This window comes from Prionailurus viverrinus, chromosome A1 (genome assembly GCF_022837055.1).
Source record: "Prionailurus viverrinus isolate Anna chromosome A1, UM_Priviv_1.0, whole genome shotgun sequence".
Classification (NCBI taxonomy): Eukaryota; Metazoa; Chordata; class Mammalia; order Carnivora; family Felidae; genus Prionailurus; species Prionailurus viverrinus.
In genome coordinates, this window is record NC_062561.1 from 104765525 (window position 1) to 104789285 (window position 23761).

At 41.5% G+C, this 23761-nt stretch overlaps 1 protein-coding gene across 1 annotated transcript in view; it reads right to left on the reverse strand.

Annotated features, from left to right (window-relative positions):
- Positions 1 to 5854: 5854 nt before the first annotated feature.
- Positions 5855 to 23761, reverse strand: part of ALDH7A1 (aldehyde dehydrogenase 7 family member A1) — a 39929-nt gene continuing 22022 nt past the window's right edge. Inside the window, exons 10-18 of the mRNA XM_047868819.1 lie at positions 19380 to 19421; positions 18266 to 18360; positions 16324 to 16408; positions 14800 to 14906; positions 11595 to 11711; positions 10730 to 10827; positions 10213 to 10286; positions 6885 to 6960; positions 5855 to 6023 (exon numbers count right to left, since the gene is read on the reverse strand). Coding sequence (XP_047724775.1) covers positions 5969 to 6023; positions 6885 to 6960; positions 10213 to 10286; positions 10730 to 10827; positions 11595 to 11711; positions 14800 to 14906; positions 16324 to 16408; positions 18266 to 18360; positions 19380 to 19421 — 749 coding nt within the window. The 3' untranslated portion in view covers positions 5855 to 5968. The remainder of the gene's footprint in view (positions 6024 to 6884; positions 6961 to 10212; positions 10287 to 10729; positions 10828 to 11594; positions 11712 to 14799; positions 14907 to 16323; positions 16409 to 18265; positions 18361 to 19379; positions 19422 to 23761) is intronic.

Sequence of the window (23761 nt, forward strand, 5' to 3'; positions counted from 1 at the left end):
TTCAGCCCCATTGCTTATCAGCTGGTTCACTTGGGGAAAATTTACTTAACTTCTCTGTACCTCAGTTTCCTCATTAATAAACTGAGGATTATCATAGTACCTACTTCACACCTTGTTAGGAGAATTAAGTGGGTTTACATTTGTTAAGTGCTTTGGAAAGTGCCTGGAACATAGAAGTACCATAAAAGTGTAAGTAAAACAAATACAATATCCCCCGGGGTTGCTCAAACTGAGGGAAACTCACACATACACCAGGGAGGGGAGTGGATGGAAAATAAAACAACTTAATAACATTTCTTAATTTAAAACAAAAGACACTAATTTGCAATTACAGTCAAACACTATTTTTTTTTCCTCTGACATTCTGGGGCTTAGGTTTTACCCCAAGTGAGTAATCGACTGAAGCCCAGGTGATCTGTACAGTTAGCAGACCAGAGGTAGGAAAAGGGGGTTACCAAGGGTGCTGGAATGTAAAACAGCCCATAAAAGTGGTGCAGGGTGCTTACCACGTCTGTGTGCTGAGCAGAACACCTTTTCCATGGTGACCCAGACACCACAGGCAACACAACTCATGTCCCTGCCAAAATGAGGCGCTTGTTCTGACCAACACTGCCACCTACAGCCCAACACCATAAAGACAACTCAATAGTATCCCAAACTTTAGAATTGCTGGGCTTTTGAAAAAGACCTTCAACAGCCCAGAGCAAATGTAGAACAGTTAAAGGATCTGAGTTTCCATTTCCAAACATAATCTACCTCCTTAGAAAGCAACAGCCTAGGGGCACCTGGGTGGCTCAGTCAGTAAGCATCCAACTTCGGCTCCAGTCATGTCATGATCTCACGGTTCGTCAGTTCAAGCCTCACATCAGGGCTCTGTGCTGACAGCTCAGAGCCTGGAGCCTGCTTCAGATTCTGTGTCTCCTCTCTCTCTGCCCCTCCCCCACTTGTGCTCTGTCTCTGTCAAAAATAAATAAACATTAAAAAAAAAAAAAAAGACAACGGGCAGGTAAAATACTTCACAAATGATCCAGCTAGGCCCACTGCCTGCTGCTTCAAGATTTTTATTTTCATTGGGATGCCTGGGTGGCTCAGTCGGTTAAGCATCCGACTCTCGGTTTCAGCTCAGGTCATGATCTCACAGCTTGTGGGTTCGAGCCCCACAATGGGCTCCGTGCTGGTTGTGTATACACAACCACATATATACACCAATCAATGAATCAGTTTATACTACCTACAAACAGATCTTGGTAACCACAAGAATGCACTGTATTACACAAGGCATCAGTGGGGAAAGGGAAATTCATTTCATCAAATTTGGAGTTGGGAAAATCAATTCAGATCAAATCATAACATATACCCAAAGGTCAAATGGATGAAAGATCAACAGGTCAATACCACAAAACACTTATGGGCCTTTCCAATACAAAAATAAAATGAAACAATCTGTATTTTAAATCCAGAACCCTACACCAAATCTTCCACGCCAACTAGGAACAAAGCCCTTTCCTTTAGAAGACTTTGCAAAAACTACCTCCAAATCACCATACTCGGGAAGTTTCTGCAGGATGTGCCCCACCAAAACTACTGTATCAATGCCATCAGAAGGAATGCATAGGAGCCAGGAAACAAGAATCTCTATATCAAAGAACAGCAAAGGGATACCCACAGATGTCACTTGCAAGCTAGCCCAGGGTGGCCAGTCTAATTGAAGCAGAGGACAAAGAGCACTGGGAGAGCTGATTCCAGGAAAAATAAAAAACAGCTACCTGAGTAACTGGAAATATTAATAGGCATGTGACACAACTCAGGCATTTGGAAATCATTAGTAATAGTCCATTTTTATGAAATATCCAGAATAGACAAATCCGTAGAGACGGAAAGCAGACAGCGGGTCGCCAGGGACTGGGGCAGAGGGGAGAAAGGGGAATGACTGCTCAACGGATATGGGGTTTCCTCAGGGGTGATAAAAATGTTCTGGAACCAGACAGTGGTGATGGTTGCACCGATGAGTGAATGTACAAAATGCCACTGAGCCGCACACATTAAAATGGTTAAAATGAAGTTTATGTTGGATTTTACTACACTAAGACAGAAAAAAACATAGAGCCAATTAAGCAATAAGGACAATTATTAACTCCAGGAAAAACAAAAGATAAGTATGCATGACTTTATGGCAGGATTTATTGCCTTTTGCAGTCATAATTACATCATGACTACAGACTAACCAAATGCTGTGCTATCAACAGAAAAGAGGAATGGGGGGAATGAGAAGAACTGATAAGAAGTTAATCCTAGGGGGCCTGGATGGCTCAGTTAGTAGAGCAGGCAACTCCTGATCTTGGGGTTGTGGGTTCGAGCCTCATGTTGGGTGTAGAGATGACTTAATAAAATCGTAAAAAATAAAAGTTACTCCTCACCTATTACACTGAGAACTCTGCAGACAACATCTCAACTGATTTACTGAAAAACAGCAGGAGGATCTTATTACTTAGGAAATGAGGTGGTCAGCAACCCTAGAAAATGTACAGGAGGTCATTCTGGTAAATTGGGGGGCAGTTCAGGAAGTAAGAGGGACAGCCTGTGTTTTAAGCATTCTAGGTTCATTAAATTTTTAACTGTGTACAAGAATTCTTTAAAAAAAAAAAAACAGCTTTTAAAAAAAGAAAAAGCAGAGGAAAAATTTATAACCTTTCTCCCATCCAAGTACTAACCAGGCCCAACCCTGCTTAGCTTCTGAGATCAGACGAGATCGAGTGCATTCAGGGTGGTATGGCTGTAGACTACAACCTAACTTTCTACACTTAAATTGTTAAAACTATAAGAGATCAACAGATGTGGGGCACCTGGCTGGCTCAGGTGGCACAGCATGTGACTCTTGATCTTCAAGTTGTTAAGTTCAAGCTCCATGTTGTTTGTAGAGTACTGAAAAATAAAATCTTTAAAAAAGAAACCAAGCGGGCACCTGGATGACTCAGTCAGTTAAATGTCTGACTCTTGATTCTGGCTCAGGTCATGATCTCACCGTTTTGAGTTCGAGCATCACATTGGGCTCCACATTGAGCGTGGAGCCTACTTGGGATTTTCACTCTCTCTCTCCCACCTCTCAAAGTAAATAAAGATTTTTTTTTTAAATCAATAATTTGATTGCATGAAAAGTCCAAAACTTCAGTGCATCAGAATGTGTGAACATTTTCTGGAACTGAAAACTAAATGTCCTGGTACTTAATCTCGTCATATGTCCTCGTAAAAACCCGTTAAGGTCAACAAACAGCAGGGAAAAAAAACAAACAGGAGCAGTTACGTTCAAGAGGGGATAAATAGGAAAAGGGGAGAAAGCACAGTCATCACTGCAAATGCCTACACCTAGCAGGCAGATAAAAGAACATTACAGTGAAGGCAACAGGAGACAGGTCTGTGAGTGTTAGGGAAGGGCAGAAGGGCAAGGAGGCACACTCCTCAGTCCCTTCAGCATTCCCAGGGACAACAAATGCCACCAAGAATGATCTGTGGTTACACAATAGGGAAGAGAGGAGTGAAAAAACTGCACCACATTGCCTTTGAGAAAACTGCCCCATCACCACCGCGTGTGGTCTTCATCACGAGTGCGCCCCTCCCCAAAGGGAAGCCAGAACAATCGAGCATCCCGACGCCTGCCGGTGGAAGCACAAGAGTCAGGATTGTAGGATCAGCCGTCGGGATGCTCTCCCCCCGGCCTGGAGAAGTACAGCAACACGCCAAGAAACAGGGTTCATGGCAGAGTGGGAGCTGGCACGCTAACCCCACCTCCTGTGTCCACACAGGACACACAGGGGATGGGGAACCGGCAGTGCCACTACAGTAGCAGATGCAAGCAGTCACGAGGGGCTCCGTGGAAACGGCGATCATGAAACGCTGCAGGATCGCTAGCACCTGAAAAATATGACCGTAACAATGCACACGGATGGACACCACCACTTGCTTGCGCCTGGGTGGCTCACTCGGTTAAACATCCGACTCTGGATTTCAGCTCAGGGCATGATCCCACAGTCTGTGGGGTCAAGCCCCACATCGGGCTCTGGGCTCCTAGTGCGGAGCCTGCTTGGGATTCTCTCTCCCTCTCTGCCCCTCCTCCTGCTTGCTCTCTCAAATAAATATTAAAAAAAAAAAAAAAGAACACTAATAAGCAACTTTTATTTCTTAGGTCAGTAAAAAAGAACAAAGGGGGCCAATTTAAGCACAAAATTTTTTTAATAAACATTGTGACAAAAACATTTCCTTGTAACTGCTAGAAACATTACGTAGAAAAATTCTGAACTGGTTTCAAAAAAAGCTTTCAGAATTCGTTTTACTCGGCTTCTACACCCAGGATGAGGGCTGCCAGTCACCCCAGAATGCTAGGAAATCGGCCACCATGTCATGGCTTTAACAGATGCACAGGAGGATGGAGAGCCTCCTTAAATACCTAACAGAAATTATAAACATAAAAAACGTTAAGTGAAAACACTGATACAGCTTGTAATTTAGAACATTTGTTTAAAAATAATATGCTGGAAAACCCCAAGATATAAGAAAATATTTCAATCAAAAAATCACCTTGCAGAATTTTACAAAATAATAATGGCCTGTCAGTATATGATTCCTAAAAGTTTATCTCCCTACCTGCATGAGCCTGTTACTACTTCTTTTGTAATTTTAGGCACTATTGATTTTCCACTGAAGAACATGAACCGTCCACCTCTTTGATGTACCCGACTTCTTCCGGCCAACAAGCTCTCAAGAGGTACGCATCATCAGCATTTTGCTTAATTAATACTCAAGGTTGACAACAGCATGCATTGGTGAACACCAGTCACAGCTACGCCATCGGACATATTACGAATACCTTTCCCACCCTGATAAATTTGTAACTGCCTGGTTTTCTCATTTGCTTATTACTTCTCTGGGTCATAACCCATTCTTTGCCAGTTGTCCAAATCTGTCCATACATCCTGATGCATCAAATTATCTACAAATGTTATCTTCTTGGAAGGCTTCCACCCAGGTCCAAACTGGCAAGAGAGTACAGACTGCCAAGACGACAGGAGACCTTCAAGAGCCAACACAGACTCAACAGGAAACCTTGGGATGACCCACTCCAAAGACTCAGCTTCCTGAGAGGAGGAGGCAGATTCTCAGCCACGAACGAGTGAACGTTCCTCAGGTCACTACTACCACATGCTGCCACACACACACTGTAGTCATTCTCCCAGAACAAATCCAAGGGCAAATGCATAAACATAATAGCTAAAGTCAATGGTCTAATGTTGCATAAGAAACCCAGCACACTTTCAGTAGACACAGGCATAGCCCTTGGCGGGTACAGGTTCTACGGCAGGAGCAAAACCTAGGTCCACCATGCACAGCTCTTTTGTGGGGACACGAGTGGACATGAGCAAGGGAAGCGGTAATGGCGATGAATAACGCTTAGTCGTTTCACACAAAGCAAGGCATTCCCCATGGATATTGCGCTGTGCTCCTCGACGTGCACGAACATCAACACACTCCCTTCAAACACCACTCTTCCCCGCACATGCTTGAGGGTAAGGTGAATCAATACTCACTACAGAAACCTTTACTCACACTCGGCCTACCAAGAAGACTTCCTTTTTCTTCTCCATTCTGTGTTTTTCCAAATTCCTACTATAGCATCTACTAGTTTCTTCTAAATTATAATACAAAAATTTTTTTAAAGCATGAACTACTAGCAACATAAAAATTCACCCAATCTATCTGTTACTAAATATGGCTCATGTTGTGACATCTGTATTTTTATTTGTTTAAAGATAAGTCTCTTGACTTAGTTGGGGCGTCAGGGCTAAGAGATTAGCCAAGCATATTCAAAATAACGCATTTATTTATTCAGGGCAAATCTTAATTTTTCTTTGTCTTCAGAAGAAAGAGTTGCGAGAATGCCTGTGAGCTGTGATGTAACGCCAATTTACTGTCACCTTTACTGAAACTTGATTCCTTGAGCTAGAGGAAGGTCCTTACTGTAGTTGATGGTGCTAGAGGGGAAAAAAATATGAACAAATTACAAAAAGAGTAGTACACACATAATATAGACTATTTTATGCCATTAAGAAAATTTAGCCTATCTGTATATATTACAAGGTGAGATGTCCAAGATACAAGTTGGTGAAGAAAAACAAAATTAGGACAAAGTTAGTATAGATCCAGTGTTAGGGAAAAAAAAAAAAAAGAGGGAGAGAAACACATCTGGGAAAACACCTATCAAACATGTTATTAATAGTCTTCAGGGCACAAGAATATGGGGAATATAATTTTCTTCATTTATTTCTCAATAACTTGTACTGAACTAGAAGGAAAAACACAGATATTCTCATTCCAACAGAACTAAAATACAATGCAATATTTTAGAAAATAAATATCTTGCCTAGTAATTATATACCTATATTTTCTCCTGAGAGGAACAATATCCCTATTATATGGGTCCCAGGGCTCCTGGTGGCTCAGTCAGTCAAGCGTCCAACCCTTGGTTTCAGCTCAGGTTATGATCTCATGGCTTATGGGTTCAAGCCCCGTGTCGGACTCTGTGTGGACAGCTCAGAGCCTGAAGCCTGCTTCGGATTCTGTGTCTCCCTCTCTCTCCCTCTGCCCCTCCCCTATTCATGCTCCATCTCTCTCTCAAAAATAAACAAACATTAAAAAACTTTTAAAGATAGTTATAGCCTCAGAAAGAAAGAAAGAAAGAAAGAAAGAGAAAGAAAGAACCAAAACTAAGTGAAGCAAACCAAAATTAAGTGAAGCTGTGCACAGAACAGGAAGCAGAAGAGCTTTTAATTTTAAAAGAGCATTCCAACCAACAGCTCGAAGCCCAAACCCATCCTCCCAAAGCCTGGTCTTACCAAGTGGATCTTCTCATGTACTGTTTCCAGGCATCACTACCAGACTCGCGGCCACCCCCAGTGTGCTTTTCTCCTCCTAGACAAACACACAAGAAATTTGTATCTCTTGAGCAGTTTGTCTTTACTGGCTCCTACTCAGCAGCACAGAAAGATACCAAAAGAAGACCAGAGCTACCCAACCAGTGAGTTTACATTTAGCTCAGAGTATCTCCTCTACAAACAAAAAAGAGACCAAATAAACCAAATAAACAGGAAGAAAGAACTAGAAGGGGGGCGGGGGGGGGGGAGGAATAAAGAGGAAACAAATTTGCCAAGAAGCAAAAGAAAACGAACCTTACCATGAGACAATGTGTTAAAATGGGAAAACTCTAGTTGCTAGAAATAAAATTTTATTTTCTCATTTATGCTTAGCTATATACATTATTATCTACAATATACATACTCTGCTTTTATAATATTTTAAATGCTATGGTAATATCCTTAGATTATAAGAAGTTAATGATTCCATACAAGAAAAGGATACTATGTAAAAGTGTGCCATCAAATCACAAGACATTAAGTCTTGATGTTGTGTTTAGTAATAGATACTAAATACTATACAGATACTAAACAGAGGACAAAATAGTTAACAGAAGAGCTAAGAGAAAAATCTGAGGGGGAACCTGGCTGGCTCAATCAGAAGAGCATAAGACTCATGATCTCGGGGTGGTATATTCAAGCCCCACACTGGATGTAGAGATTACTTAAAAAAAAAAAAAAAAAAAAAAAAAAAAAAAAAAAAACAAACTTAAAAAAAAAAAAAAACTGAGGATATCTCCCATATGGGGAAAAAAAAAAACATAAAAACAAAAAGACGAAAAATAGGAGGAAAAAGATAACATAATTAGACAAGTCTTCAAGAGCTAGTATTCAAGTAATAGTTCTAGTAATTAGCAAGAGAAAAATTGGGGTGCCTGGCTGGCTCAGTCAGTAAAGCTTGCGACCCCTGATCTTGGGGTTGTAAATTCAAGCCTCACGTTAGCTGTAGAGATTACTTAAAAATAAAGTCTTAAAAAAAAAAAAAAAAAAAAGGAAGGGAAAATAATTGTCAAAGAAACGTTACCAAAACAAAACTAGTCAAAACTCCCCAGTACTGAAAATGAGCCCCAATATTCTAATGCTCATCACTGGCCCACTGCCAGAAAATTTTTTACAGTGATCTCCACCGACATAAAAAGTAGACCCCGAATTTTGTGATATAGGAAAAAAAAGAAAAGAGATCAGATATCAAAGTGGACTGGGCTTTCCAACCACAATACCAAAAACCATAATGCCCATGGATAACAACGTCACAAATCTGAGGAAACATTATTGCCAACTACACAGGAAATGCATGGCTTGTGATCTTGCTGCATCTGGGAACCTGGCTGCTATACCTTTCCCGACACTGTAAAACTTTCCCTAAAAGATACAAGTGTCTCACTGGGCCTCACCTGTTTTCATACAACGGGGTTTATGTTAAACACCTGCTTTCCTTCAGGGAGTCTGGAATTTTGGTATATGCCAGGGAAAGGTGCCTAGATGACCAGCCCCCAGTAAACGCTGTGGGTGCTGAATCTCTAATGAGCTTTCCTGGTAGATGACATGTTAGGTATTTTGTCACAATCCATTGCTAGAAGAATTAAGCACATCCTGTGTTGACTCTGAGAGAGAGAGCACTCTTAAGAAGCTTGGTTGGTTCCTCTGGTCTCCCCTTAATCTCTCCTGGCATGATAATGTCATGCCACACACACAGAGAAGGAGGGTTGAGAAGGTTCATCTATCCTAACAGAGGGTCAACACATAATGGAGAAAGAGTAAGCAGTTAAAACACTACTTTGACGCCTGGCTAGGTCAGCTGGTAGAGTATGTGACTCTGGATCTCAGGTTCAAGAGTTCAAGCCCCAAGATGGGTGGAGAGAGTGCTTAAAATAAATAAATAAAAATTAGGGGCATCTGGATGGCTCAGTTGACTGAGCATCTGACTTCAGCTCGGGTCATGATCTCAAGGTTGTTGAGTTCGAGCCCAATGTCGAACTTGCTGCTATCAATACACAACGGGCTTTGGATCCTCTCTCTCCCTCTCTCTCTAACCCTCCCCCCTCCCGCTCTCTCAATCAAAAAAAAAAAATTGATTAAAAATAAATAAATAAAAACTTTTTTTTTTAATTGAAGTAAATTCAAAGGTAAATTTATGTTTGTTTTTTTTTCCCCCCAGTAATAATCTCAAAGTAGTTGCCTCTGGTAATGAGGAGGAAAAGTGGGAGAACAGCTTTTTCCATCTAAAAATTAACTGTGGAGGGGAACCTGGGTGGCTCAGTTGGTTAAGCATCTGATTCTTTATCTCGACTCAGATCATGAGCTCAAGGGTCATGAGATCGAGCCCATCTCAGGCTCTGTGCTAACAGCATGGAGCATGCTTGGGATTCTCTTTCTCAAAATAAATAAACATTAAAACAAACAAACAAAAAACTCAACACTTAGAAAATACAAGCAGAACCCAGTGAAAAAACCAATTTAGTATTTTATCTAAAATAAAAGATAACATTGGACACTTAGCACACTGCTTAGCAATTAAAAACCAGAATTTTTCATGTGAAACTTGCTGGTTTATGCCTAAAGCCAAGGGTTCTTAATGCTGTCGGGGTCATGGACCATTTCCCCCCAAAAGAGATGCCATTTCAAGGGGTCACATATCTTAAGGGCCCTGGCTCTAATGGGATACTGCATTGGAGAAAAAAGTCAGACCCTGGACAAGAACTCTGCACATGACACATAAGCTCTCTCAGGCATGTAAGACCAGGTTGTTACCAGGTTCTATTATTCCAGTTTCTTAGTCAAACTTTTCTAAAAGCTACTACTGCTTTTCTTGTGCTCTCTTGATTGTGTCCCCACCCCAAATTCCCAAGCTGGAAGACGGAACTTCCAATACTTAGAATGTGGCTGTGTTTGACAAGAGAACCTTTAAGGAGGTAATTAAGGTTAAATGAAGTCATAAGGGAAAAAACCCCATGAAATCACAAAGGTGGGCGCCTAAAACAACAGAACTGGTGTCCTCAGAAAAAAGGAGGAGACAGCAGTGATACTTGTGCTTCCACAGAGAAAAAGCCACGTAAGGACCACAAGCCAGGAAAGAGGCTTCAGGAGAAACCAACATTGCCAAAACCTTGACCTTGGCTGGACTCACAGCCTTCAAAACTGTGAGAAAATAAATTTCTGTTCTTTAAGGCACCCCGTCCATGGTATTTTGTTATGGCAACGCCAACATCTAACATACTGCCCCCAACGTGGAAAAGGATTCTTTACATACCAAATGCACCTCCAATTTCGGCCCCACTCGTTGGGATATTGACGTTTACAATGCCACAGTCTGATCCTTTCGGTCTGTGTGTAAAAAGGGAAGCATGGTTGAGAGCAACCCATTAGGAAATTAAGAAACAAAACAAACAACGGACGTCTGGGGGGCTCAGTCGGTTAAGCGGCCGACTTCAGCTCAGGTCATGATCTCCCAGTCCATGGGTTCAAGCCCATATTGGGACTCTGTGTTGACAGCCCAGAGCCTGGAGCCTGCTTTGAATTCTGTGTCTCCCTCTCTCTCTACACTTTCTCTGCTCAAGCTCTGTGTCTCTCTCTCTCTCAAAAATAAATAAACACTAAAAAATTAAAAAAAAAAAAAAAAAAAACCCAACAAACAAAAAATCCAAACCTCTAAGACTCTAGATGCTCAAATACGTATTTCAACTAGGATGGTTTCACTTTCTTTTTTATAAGTCCAATCACGAGACAAATTGGACTTACATAAGTTTTCAAAATAGACAAAGTTATACCCAAGCCAGCGGAAGATTCTGCCCAAATCCTTGGTAAAGATGCTACTTGAAAGTCCCTGTTTTACTTCATTATTCCATGCAAAGACTTCTTCTTCACTCTAAAAGGACAGACAGTGGAGTGATACAGAATTCAGGTCCAAGTTCACAATGGTACATTCATAAGACGTATAACTTTAGGGCACAAAAGTAAACTAAAGATTAACCTACTAATTCCGTTTCTCTGATACACAGCTTTGTGTGTTTTTCCCTTAATTGTACTCTGAGAAACAGAGGAGTACATGCTTCCATTCAAGCTACTATGTAAGAATTAATTTACAGAGCTCCAATTATGCACAACCCACAGATCTAACTGCTTACAGTACACTTAGTTATTTAATCCTCATCCAATGATACAGGTTTTATATTATCCACGGTTTAAAGATTAGGCAAGAGACACTAAATAATTTGCTCAAGAATTTAGTCACACACACACTATAAAACATGAAATTATACCTCTAGTGACATCATGTAAACCAGTGATAAACCATTTAAGTGTTTTAAACATCAATCATATAACTGTAAAAAGACACAATTCTCATTATTTTTTAACTGTTAATTACGGCACATTCCAATCTTGATTCAATCTCTTGGGATTGCAGAGAGTGGACCTGGGAGGGGTAGCGGTCAGTTTTTGTCTAACCTGAGCGGAGAAGGGCATAGGTGCCTCTCTTTTATTCCCCACAGGCAGTTTTTCTTGCAGAGTAACTACCTAAAACCTCCCTCTAGGCTAACAGAGTGAAATTACACATACTTTCATTTTCCTTACTCTTCTCATTTGTTTTTTCAACATTAAACTAGAGAAAAAGCCAACAGAATCCACTTTTACCTTGAATTTAAAGACATAAAGGATCGGAGCAAACGTTTCTGTGTGGGCAATGGACGCATCGTGGGCCAGACCTGTCACAATGGTTGGTTCTACATAATTTCCAGGACGATCCATAACCTTCAGTAGAGAAGTAAAATCACAAGAATGAAAGCATTTTGTCTTCTGCTACTTTGGGTCATCAGATACAATCTTTGCCGTACTTGTGGAGGAAAATTAAAAAAAAACAGACAAACACCATCTACAGGTGAATTATTTCCCAAAAATAACGTCATCACGAATGAAAACGTTCTCTGCCTCCTATCGTTCCTAAGTTAGTCGGTCAGATAAAAATAGAAAAAAGAAGGATGAGGTTACACTGAAACACCGTTACAGGTGGCTTTTTAAAAAACTTATACAGTGTAAAAATACGTCATCTGTACCGTCTGTGTTTTAAGACTGTAATGTGAGGGGTGCCTGGATGGCTCAGTTATTTAAATGTCTGACCCCTGGGCGCCTGGGTGGCTCAGTCGGTTAAGCGTCTGACTTCAGCTCAGGTCACGATCTTGCGGTCCATGAGTTCGAGCCCCGCGTCAGGCTCTAGGCTGATGGCTCAGAGCCTGGAGCCTGCTTCCGATTCTGTGTCTCCCTCTCTCTCTGCCCCTCCCCCGTTCATGCTCTGTCTCTCTGTCTCAAAAATAAATAAAATGTTAAAAAAAAAAAAATTTTAATGTCTGACCCTTGATTTCGGCTCAGATCATGACCTCACAGTTTGTGGGTTCAAGCCCCACATTGGGCTCTATGCTGACAGCATAAAACCTACTTGGAAAAAAAAAAAAAAAAACCTACTTGGGATTCTCTCCCTCTCTCTCTCAAAATAAATGAATGAACATTAAAAAAAAATTACAATAAATAAATAAAGACAGTACTGTGTCCACCATCCCCAAATTCCTATACTGAAGCTTTAACCGGTACAGTGTGACTGAATTTGGAGACAGAACATCTATTTATTCATTTTTGAATGTTTTTTCTGACAGAGAGAGAGAGAGAGAAAGCACGTGTGTGCACATGACTGGGGAGGAAGACAAAGAATCCAAAGCAGGCTCCAGGATCTGAGCTGTCAGCACAGAGCCTGACACAGGGCTCATTCCCACACACCGCAAGATCATGACCTGAGCCGAAGTCCAACGCTTAACTGACTGGGCCACCCAGGCACCACTGGAAACAGAATCTTTATGGAAGTAATTAAAGTTCAAATGAGGTCACATGTGAGGGGCCCTAATCAGCCAGAACTGACATCCTTACAAGAGGAAGAGATACCAGAAACACAAAGGAAAAGCCATGTGCGCACACCAATATGGTGGCCGTCTGCATGCCAAGAACACAGGCCTCAACAGAAACTCTGCCAGGACCTTGGTTTTAGACTCAGCCCCCACAACGGTGTCAATTTCTGTCACTTAAATGAGCCAGTCTGCCCTAGGAAACCAATACATACTGTACAAAAATCAAAAGCCCCAAGAGTATACTGTAGACACTCTCCTAACCAACCTCCATGGAACCAAATTACTAGTTCATGTCCACTTAACTAATGCTTGCATTCCTTCTGTAAAATACTCTTGATGCCCATGGTTGGGTGGTCTAGTCTCCACTGTGCTTGTGTTATTCTTTGAGCTGTGTGTTTTCCAAGAGTCAACTGTATCAACTCCCAATCCCATGCATGGCAGCAGTATCTATTACTGTAACACCACATTGCATTACATAACTTAAGTACATGTTACACAAAGAAAAAAAAGTAACACAAGTAACAAAAAATACACAAATATACAAACACACCTCTATTTAACAAGGTGTGTGTGTGTGCGCACGCGTGCTCTGCTGTCAGCAGGGCCCGCTTCTGATCCTCTGTCCCCTTCTCTCTCTGCCCCTCCCCAGCTTGTACTCTGACTCTCTCTCTCTCTCTCTCTCTCTCTCGCTCTCTCTCGAAAATAAGCAAACATTTAATGGGGTGCCTTGGTGGTTCAGTCGGTTAAGTGTCTGGCTTCAGCTCAGGTCATGAACTCATGATTCATAAGTTCAAGCCCTGCATCGGGCTCTCTGCTGTCAGTGTGGAGCCTACTTCAGATCCTCTGTCTTCCTCTCTCTGTCCTTCCTCACTCTCACATGTGACTTACTTGCTCTCTCTCAAAAATAAACATTAACAAAAAAACTTTATTTTTTATGTTTTTAAATGTTTTATTTATTGAGAGAGAGCAAGTGAGCAAGAGAGACAAAGCGTGAGTGGGGGAGGGGCAGAGAGAGAGGGAGACACAGAATCAAAAGGAGGCTCCAAGGCTCCGAGCTGTCAGCACAGAGCCCGACACGGGGCTCAAACCCACAAACCGTGAGATCATGACCTGAGCCACCCAGGTGCCTCTAACAAAAAAATTTTTTTATTAACATTAAAAAAAAAAACAGAGGTATCAGTTCCCCAATACTAGGATACATATTTTTAACAGAGCTTTGTATTGTGCTATGAAAACCTTCTACCCTGTGTTTGTTGCTCTACACATGTCGCTGCGTGTCCCCTGACAGACGTTTCAAAGCTCTATGGGAAATGCAAAGTTCAAAGTTCATGGGAAACGTGAGTTCAGAACTCGGCACCACTACAGTGACCATCATCAGGGCTAAGATTCATGTGATACAAAAATGGGAGTACACCATCAATGGAAAAAAGAAACCCCGGAGTCAACCCAGTGACTAGACCAACACACTGCCCAACCAATGGTCAGTTATTTTTGTTGCCTTTATACCAAAGTGCCTTATAACCGATTGGTTATCCAACAGTAACGTTTGTGGTGGAAACGCTTGCAGCCAAGAGATCTACGGCGAAACTGCTTCATATCCTTTGATTTCCTGCCTTAACTGACTTTTAAAAGTAACCACTAAATACAGATTCTGATTGCTCTGAATACAAAGTCTTGTACTGTCCCATGGAAAGGTCTCCCTTCCGTACAAATTCCCAGGGTCTCAATTCAACAGCCATCACGACTCGGAGTTTCTTGTGTGTCCTTCCAGAAGTGTTCCATGCATTTTATGTTGTCACTCATTGAAACACCTATTTCCCCCTTATGAAAAGATGGAGAAGGCAAAGTCAGTAGTTGGGGGACCCTTCGCCATCTGCCCAGAGCCCTGCTCAAGCTGAAAGGAAAGGAAGCAAACATCTGTCACTACTGAGCTGGGCTGTCATTACCTTGCCACCATAGACCACAGTGCCACCTTCTTTCTTTGCTTCCTCCACTGCTCCAAGAAACATGCTCACTGACTGTTTGGTGTGGAGTGGCCCGTACAGGACATTAGCTGCAGAGAAAAAGGAATGTGTATCATTTCACCCCAAAAGGCATCATTACTGTTAGAAAACCTTTCCCAATGAACAGCCCCACCCCTTCAGACAGCCTCTCAGTGTAGACAAGGAGTCAGCAAACTCTTCTGGTAAAAGGCTAGACAGGAAATAGTCAACATTCTGCATGACACAGGCTGTCTCTGCCACAGTAGTCACAGCAGACACTTAAACCAGGGGGTGGGACTGTGTCCTGCTTAAAGTTTCTCTACATAAGCAGGTAGTGAAATCTGTCAATCCCTGGGTTAAAGGAATGGCTATCAATTAATCAGAGCGCCACACTAAAAATATACGATCCGTTTATTCATGACCATGAGATCATGCTCTAAGAAGTTCACAGGCTCAGGAGCTGGTGTGGAACGGAACAGGGAAAAAGAGATGCAGCCCTATATGGCTGCTGGAATCCAGACCATTAAAAGTGGCCAGGGGACAGAGGAAGAAGGGAGATCTAGGGAGGCCTCAGGGGAATCTTAGAGCACCAGTCACGGGAAAAGCGGGCTGAAGAGGATTCCAGCGGAAAGAGTAGCAGAACGGAGCGTGGACACTGGGAGCTCTACAAGAAAGATGGGAAAGCTGGAGCTCAGGGAGCAAGGGAGGAAATGATACACAGCCGGTCAGGGGGTGGGCAGGGGAGGAGGCAGAGGTCACGTCATGAGAGACTGTGAGCCTGATCCAGAGAGACTTGGAAGGGATCCAGGTTTCAGCTGAAGAGCCATTAGAAGTCACTGGAGTGTATGAAGCAGGAAAATGAATTATTTCATCTAATTACATGTTTAAAAAAACCATTCTGGCTTCTCTGGAAGGCAAAAGTGGAAGCAGGCAGGTCAGGGAGGGGACACTCTTGCAGCCTTCCATGAGAATGGTGGTGGCTTGCACAAGGGTCATAAGAGTGCAGAGAGGGGCGCCTGGGTGGCTCAGTCGGTTGGGCGACTGACTTTGGTCAGGTCATGATCTCACAGTTCGGGGGTTCGAGCCCCACATCTGGCTCTGTGCTGACGGCTTGGAGCCTGGAGCCGGCTTCTGATTCTTTGTCTCCCTCTCTCTGCACCTCCCCTGCTTGCGCTCTGTCTCTCTCTGACTCTCAAAAACTAAATAAATGCTAATAAAAGAAAAAAAATTTTTTTTTTAAAAAGAGTGTAGAGAAGAAGCTCGTCAAAGTCATCCCATCTGAACATCATCTCTTGAGACTCACCCACCAGCCTACATCAAGCACCCAGGATCCTAAGCTAGGAGCAGACTTGATGCCCCACGTGCCCGATAACCTGCTTCATACGCCCTCAGGCCTCTCAGAAAAGAAAAAACAAAAAGTCTGAGATAGAAACACTGGTAACACCAACTGTCAAAAAGAAATACCTTTGAAATCAACCAGATACTCACAGTCCCAAGGGTTCCCCACACGGATCTGTGCATAGGCCTTTTTAAGTCTATTTACAACTTCATCATGGATGCTCTCATGTAAAAACTAAGCGATAAAAGAAACATTCAAGGGAAGATTCAAATAAACACATAAATTTGTCAACAATGTGCGATTTTTATTAATAGTACTAATTTATAGTTCATACTAGTTCTTAAGACACTGTGATCTCTGAAAACAAAAGCAAACAAGTATACGTTCTTTAATTATTTAATTCCTACTTTTAATAACTACATTAAGATAATAAATTTCCACTTGGTAGATGTTAAACAGAAATCATAAGCCTTGTCTTTACCAAGTTTCTAAGGACCTGTCTGGCCAAGCTTCACACAGCAATTATGCCTGTTTTTACTCTAAAGCATTCAACATCTTAATTACCAGAGAACCTCAAGTGTTATCTGTCCCAGTTGTGGTGAACACATATTGACAGCTGTTTGGTCTGCCTTGGTATGGCTGTTGTGTAATAGCATGCTCTCGGCGGATTAGGTCTCCAGAGGGAGGACTCAACCAGGAGGACTGCCTTTGGACTCACACTAGGTAGGATGTGAGCTCCAAGCTATGTTCCCACTGACAGAGGTGAACTGGTCCAGCCATCCATTGTCTGGGTCGGTTTTCATATAGCAAATGGATTGGCAGTCATGGAGAGGTGCACAGTACTGGAATGGGTTTTTCTACACATCACTGTCCCTATGAAAACCAATCTGGGCAGTGACTAATAGCATCCTTTAATGTTTAACACTAAATGTAAAGCATGGACTTGTACACTTGCTCCAAGACACAAAGGAAAAGTAAAACTTAGCTGAATATACGAAGGCTTGACTTCCACGTCATTTCACATTTCACCATATCATTAAAATTATAATCTTTTGGATGACCTGTTTCCTTCTTAGCATTAGTGTAATAAATGTCTAAAGTAAATTCAACAAATTGTAAACATTCTATGAATATCATATCTCAGATGTTTTTGGAGAACAACTATAGAAAAACAAAGGAAAGATCTCCAACTGTTATAAAATACAGAGAAAAAATGAGTATGAAAAGTTACAGAAAAAGTAGGCTTAATTTCCAGACCCGTTTTATTCTAATTTAGATTATGTTAACCTTATAAAGAATTGGTTCATATTGAGGCTAAGAGTAAAAACACAAAGCCAATTTCTCTGTAATTTAAATGTACAACTGTTTGAAATTTTTAATTACAAGAGGAAAACTCAACAATAATAATTTTTAAAATGTTGAATGTAGCCACACTTTGTACCTAATCAAAACCTGCTTGGTTGTAGTACTGAGTTTTCAGGACCATGAGAGTCATGAAAATCAGGCTGATACCCCACACAAAACTGAAATCCAGCTCAAATATAAGTACAGACATTAAACTTCCCAAACCCCATACGCTGATGCTAAATCACACCTCCCTCTGCGCACTTAATAATAATGTGTCCTATATATGTGTGCACAGACTATGCATTCATCCAGAGACAACCCACATTTGCTTTTCAATAAACCATGTCACATCAAGTCTAGAAATGTAAGACCAGACTTATGGCCCCAAATTAGTATCTTTATGTTTTATTTAAGTGTTTTTATAACGAAGCCAAGCTCTATATCCTTTAGCGAAAAATTTTCGAATTCTTCAAACTTATAGCTGATTTTATTCTCCAAGTGACATTGGACTTTGTCCATATTGTTCGAGGTCTCCGTCCCCAGTCCAGCTCTACCACTTGTAGCTTGGGCACAATCCCTGGTTGATCAGCCTTGAGCACACAAGAGTGTATCAGGGCCACAGATGTGTTCTGTCTACGGGAACACATTTTTCCAGCAATAGTTGTACACCACTTCCTAACAGCGCAACGTGTAACCAAGTGGGGTGTGAAGACAACGTCACGCGCCCAACGCCGACACACTCACCAGGCGGCGCGCAGTGGTACATCTCTGGCCCGCTGTCCCCACGGCTGCGAAGAGAGCCGACGGAACGACCAAGCTGAGGTCTGCATCCTCAAAAGCTTGGAGAAACAAAACACACACCTGTCAGTGTCTCGATGTAGACGGGCTAACCGGTCGACCAGATGATGCCATCAGAACGCTCAGGAAGACAGTGTCAGCATTACCCCAGTGATGTAAGCATGTTCACACCACGAAGCCTCCATTAAGAGCAGAATAACGAGCTCTATGGTCTTTACCTCAGTACAGTTGTCAGAGGAGATTAATAATGGTAGGCACCTGACAGGATTTTTGTGGGGATTAAAGGAAATAAACTCATATGAAACAGCTGAGCACAGTCCCTGCAACTACCCAGGGCTCACTAAATGCTAACTATTTGCAAATGAACACTCTCTAGATTAGAAGTCCAACCCGAACAAACCCATCGCCACATGCTTTTTAAACTTCTGGTGTTCACCACAACAATATAGGCATCTACACATGGTAACAATGGCAATATACAAATTACCAGGTTTTGCCTTCTTATCACAAAATCCATGCTTCTATTAAATCTCAATCCATCGATGTGCATTATCCACAAAAGGCTGATAACCTATTTTGTGCCCGACAACTGAAAATGAGAAGTGGGTAAACTCCAAGCCTATGGGTTAGGTGATAAAATGCTTTAAGGAAGTGATCCTTCCCAATAAAAAAGCACTCAACCAAGATCTTACTATAGACAAACTAATTTTTTAATATATAAAGGAATCAACAAGTCATGTAAAAGTTACTTACTTTAGAGAAACATGTGGCCAGTTTTCAGAAAGCAGAAGGAAAAACAAGAAATCATGCCAAGCTACAAAGGCTCAGACACAGGCTCGAAGCCCCAGGTAACATTTCCCAGCATGAACACCTGTCCTTTCTCGTTATCTCTGCCTTCAAACCTTTGTGTCCTATCTCACAAGTGAAACTCTGAAACCTAAAATTAGGTCTTAGATGCACACAACAGAGGAGGGAAGAAAGAGTGTCCACCCAAGTTCTGTATGGTCACCATGGCTACCGAAGCTATTCTCAACAGCAAACAAATAAAGGGCGGCCTTACCAATGATGGCATTGTTTCCTCCAAGTTCTAACAAACTTCTCCCTGTAAAAATACACAAACACACGTTAATGCCCATTTCAGTACTTAGCGCACACTGAAAGATGGCCTCAAATCACAGCCTATCTCAACTGTGTTTTCTTTTTTTTTAAAGTTTATTTATTTATTTTGAGAGACAGAGAGAGAGAGAGAGAGAGAGAGAAGGGGAAGGGCAGAAAGACAGAGAGGGAGAGAGAGCATCCCAAGCAGGCTCCATGATGTCAGCACAGAGCCTGGCGCGGGGCTCAATCTCACGAAACACAAGATCATGACCTGAGCCGAAACCAAGAGTTGGACACTTAACAGACTGAGCCACCCAGGCACCCCAGTTTATTTTCTGATTTAAACTGTAGCATAAGGGGGCACGTGGATGGCTCAGTCGGTTAACGTCTGACGTCAGCTAAGGTCATGGTTTCATGGTTCGTGAGTTTGAGCTCCACATCGGATGCTCCACTTTCAGGGAGGAACCGCTATGGATTCCCTCCCTCCCTCTCAGCCCCTCACCCACTTGCTCACTCTCTGTCAAAAATAAAAAACGTGAAAAAAAATTTTTTTAAACTCTATCATAAGGATTGCATTGATGTCAAATTTCTTGATTTTAATAACCTTATCATACATAGTTATATGGCACAGTGTCCTTCTTAAGAAATACACCAAAATACTTGGTGAAGAAACACAATGTCTTCACCTTTCCCCCAAAGGTTAAAAAACAACACGCACCCACAGTTTATGTGTGTGCGTGCTGCTGGAGAGAAAGAAAGTGATAAAACAAATGGGGAAACAAGTAAGTAGTGGGTGAATTTTGTTCAAGGGTATACAGGAATTTCTTGTGTTAGTCATGTAACTTTTCTCTAAATGTGAAATTATATCCCCTCCCCAACTCCACAAACATTTAGTGTAAAACGGAGCAGTCATTGTGGAAGACTGTGTAACTTTCCAAGAAATGAATCACAGGATTACCATATGCCTATCAATCCACTTCTGGGTACCTAACCAATAGAAGTGAAAACAGGAACGTGAACAGGTAAGAGCAGACCTATGCTCAGAGCTGCGCTGTTCATAATAGCCACAAGGTGGAGACAAAAATAAAAACAAAAAACAGGAGCTGCAAGGTAGCAGCAGCCCAAGTGTCTATCAATAAATGCCCGAATCAGGGTGCCTGCGTGGCTCGGTCGGTTAAGCGTCCAACTTCAGCTCAGGTCATCATCTTATGGTTTGTGAGTTTGAGCCCCACATCAGACTTGTGCCGACGGTTCGGAGCCTGGAGCCTGCTTTGGATTCTGTGTCTCCCTCTCTGTCTGCCCCTCCCCCTGCTCACGCTCTGTCTCTCTCTCCCTCAAAAAGAAATAAAATTTTTTTAAATGAATGAATGAATCAACCAAATGTGGTAAATACATACAAGGGAATAACCTTCCGCCCTAAAAAGGAAGAAAATTCTGACACACGTTGTGACCTTTAAGACATGCTATGTGAAGTAAGCCAGTCACAAAAGGACAAATATTGGGTGGTAATTCTACTTATAGGAGGTTCTTAGAAGAGTCAAATCCAGAAAAGAAAGAAAGGAGAATGATGGTTGCCAAGGGCTGGAAGAAGGCAGAAATACGGAGGTGGTTTTTAATGGGGATGATGTTGGGAAAACAAAAAAGGTCTGGAGATGGATGATGGTGATCGTTACACAACAATGAACATGTACTTAATGCCACAGAAGGATACACTTAAAATGGTTAAAATGATACATTTTATATTATATATATAATACAAAATATATATACATATGTGTTTTTCCACACACACTCACACACACACATATTTTTTTACCACAATAAAAGAAGTTAAAAAATTATGTGCTCAGATGGCTCAGTCAGTTATGCATCTGACTCTTGATTTCGCTCAGGTCATGATCTCACAGTTCATAGCATCAAGCCCCACATCGGGGTCTGCACTGGTAGTGTGGAGCCTGCTTGAGATTCTCTCTTCCTCTGTCTCTGCCCCTACCCTGCTCATGCTAGCTCACTCTCTCACTCTCACTCTCTCAAACTAAAGAAACTTTAAAAAAACTATGTGCTCACTGCAGGAAAAAATGTTTTAATCAGAAAGTATCAAACAGGGAAAAAGTCATGGCTCGTAAGCATAATAAAATCTCTCTTCATAATTTGGTATAGAGCCTTCAAATCTCTTCAATGTTCATTTCTATTTACTTGAGATTGTACAAACTAATTTGCTCTTACACATGTACCTAAGTTGTTAAGAGCTATTTTAAAAAAATCACTGCATAGTACTTCACCATGACAGACTAAATTTTACTTAGCTACTGCTCTAGTGTTGGATATATTGGTTAATTTTTTTTAATGTTTATTATTTATTTCTGACATGGGGGAGGGGCAGAGAGAGAGAGGGACACAGAGAATCTCAAGAAGGCTCTGCGCTGTCTTCGAGAAGCCTGATTTGGGCTCGAACTCACAAACCCTGAGATCATGACCTGAGCCGAAATCAAGAATCAGAGGCTTAGCCGACTAACCACTCAGGCACCCCTGGATTGTGTTTTATATTGCTGAATTTTAAGAGTCCTTTATTTATTCTAGATACCAATATGTTACCAGATAAAGGATTTGCAAATGCCTTCTCCCATTCTGTAGGTTGTTCTGTCCATCTTTTTGATAGTACCCTTTGAAGCACGAAAGTTTTTTTTTTTTAATTTTATTTTTTAAATTTTTTTTAATGTTTATTTATTTTTGAGACACAGAGAGACACAGCATGAGTGGTGGAGGGGCAGAGAGAGAGGGAGACACAGAATCAGAAGCAGGGTCCAGACTCTGAGCTGTCAGCACAGAGCCCGACACGGGGCTCAAACTCACAAACCGTGAGATCATGACCTGAGCTGAAGTCAGTCGCTCAACCGACTGAGCCACCCAGGCGCCCCTGAAGCACGAAAGTTTTATTTTTGATGAAGTCTATCTCATGTTGGTTATGTTTTAAGGGTCATATCCTAGAAACCATTGCCTAATCCAAGGCCACAAAAACCTATTCTTATGTTTTCTTCTAAGAGTTTGGTAGCTCTGGCTCTCACATTCAGGTCTTTGATACATTAGGAGTTAATTTTTGTGTACAGGAAAGGTGGGGTCTTTCATATGTACATACTTGGATATCTAGTTGTCCCAGCACCATTTGTTAAAAAGACTAGTTTTTCCCTCCATTGAAATGTCCTGGCACCCTTATCAAAAATCAGTTAACCGTAACTCGAAGGGTTTATTTCTGGACTGTTATTCCACTCATTTTTATGTCTATCCTGATGCCAGTACATAGTCTTGAATTTTTTATACTGAATTTTTTAGAGTAAGTTGCAGTATTAGGACATATGGGTCCCCCTCTGGTCTTTTTCAAGACTGTTTGGCTGCTTGGGGTCCTTTGCATTTCATCTGAATTTTAGGATCAGCCTGTCAATTCTGCAAAGAAGCCAGCTGACATTTGGAAAGGGATTGCAGTGAATCTGTAGATTACCTGGACATTACTGATCTTAGGCTACAATAATACTAAGTTTCCCAAACAGTAAAAATGGGATGTCTTTACATTGACTTAGGTGTTCTTTAATTACTTTCAATGATACTCTGTAGTAATTCCTGTGTGAAAGACTCCAACTTCCTTTGTTGTATTTCTTATTTTTTAAAGATTTTATTTTTAAGTAATCACGTCCAACGTGGGGCCTGAACCCACAACCCTGAGATCAAGAGTTACATGCTCTACTAACTGAGACAGCCAGGAGCCCCTGTTGAATTTATTCTTAAGTATTTTATTCTTTTTGACACTAGTGTAAATGTCTTCAGAATTTCATTTTGAGAATGCTTATGGTCAAAGTAAAGGAATGCAAGTGATCTTTGTATTGTATCTTGTATCCTATAACCTTGCTGACCTTAGTTATTAGCTCTACTGGTTTGTAAACTTGCTGTTTAAAAGCAATGCCTTTGGCAGGCACCTGGGGGCTCAGTTAAGTGTTAGACTGTGGATTTCAGCTCAGGTCTTATCTCACAGTTGGTGGCATAAAGCTCCGTGTTGGGCTCTGGGCTTACAGCATAGAGCCTGCTTGGAATTCTCTTCCTCTTTCTCAAAATAAATGCGTGAATTTTAAATAAATAAATAAATAAGCACACAATGAAATGAAATGAAATGAAATGAAATAAAATGAAATGAAATGAAATGAAATGAAATGAAAACCAATGCCTGTGGGGGCACCTGGCTGGCTCAGTTTGGTAGAGCATGGGACTCTTCATCTTGGGGTTGTGAGTTCAAGCCCCACACTGTGGGTAGAGATTACTTTAAAAAATTAAATCTTTTTTTTTTTTTTTTTTAAC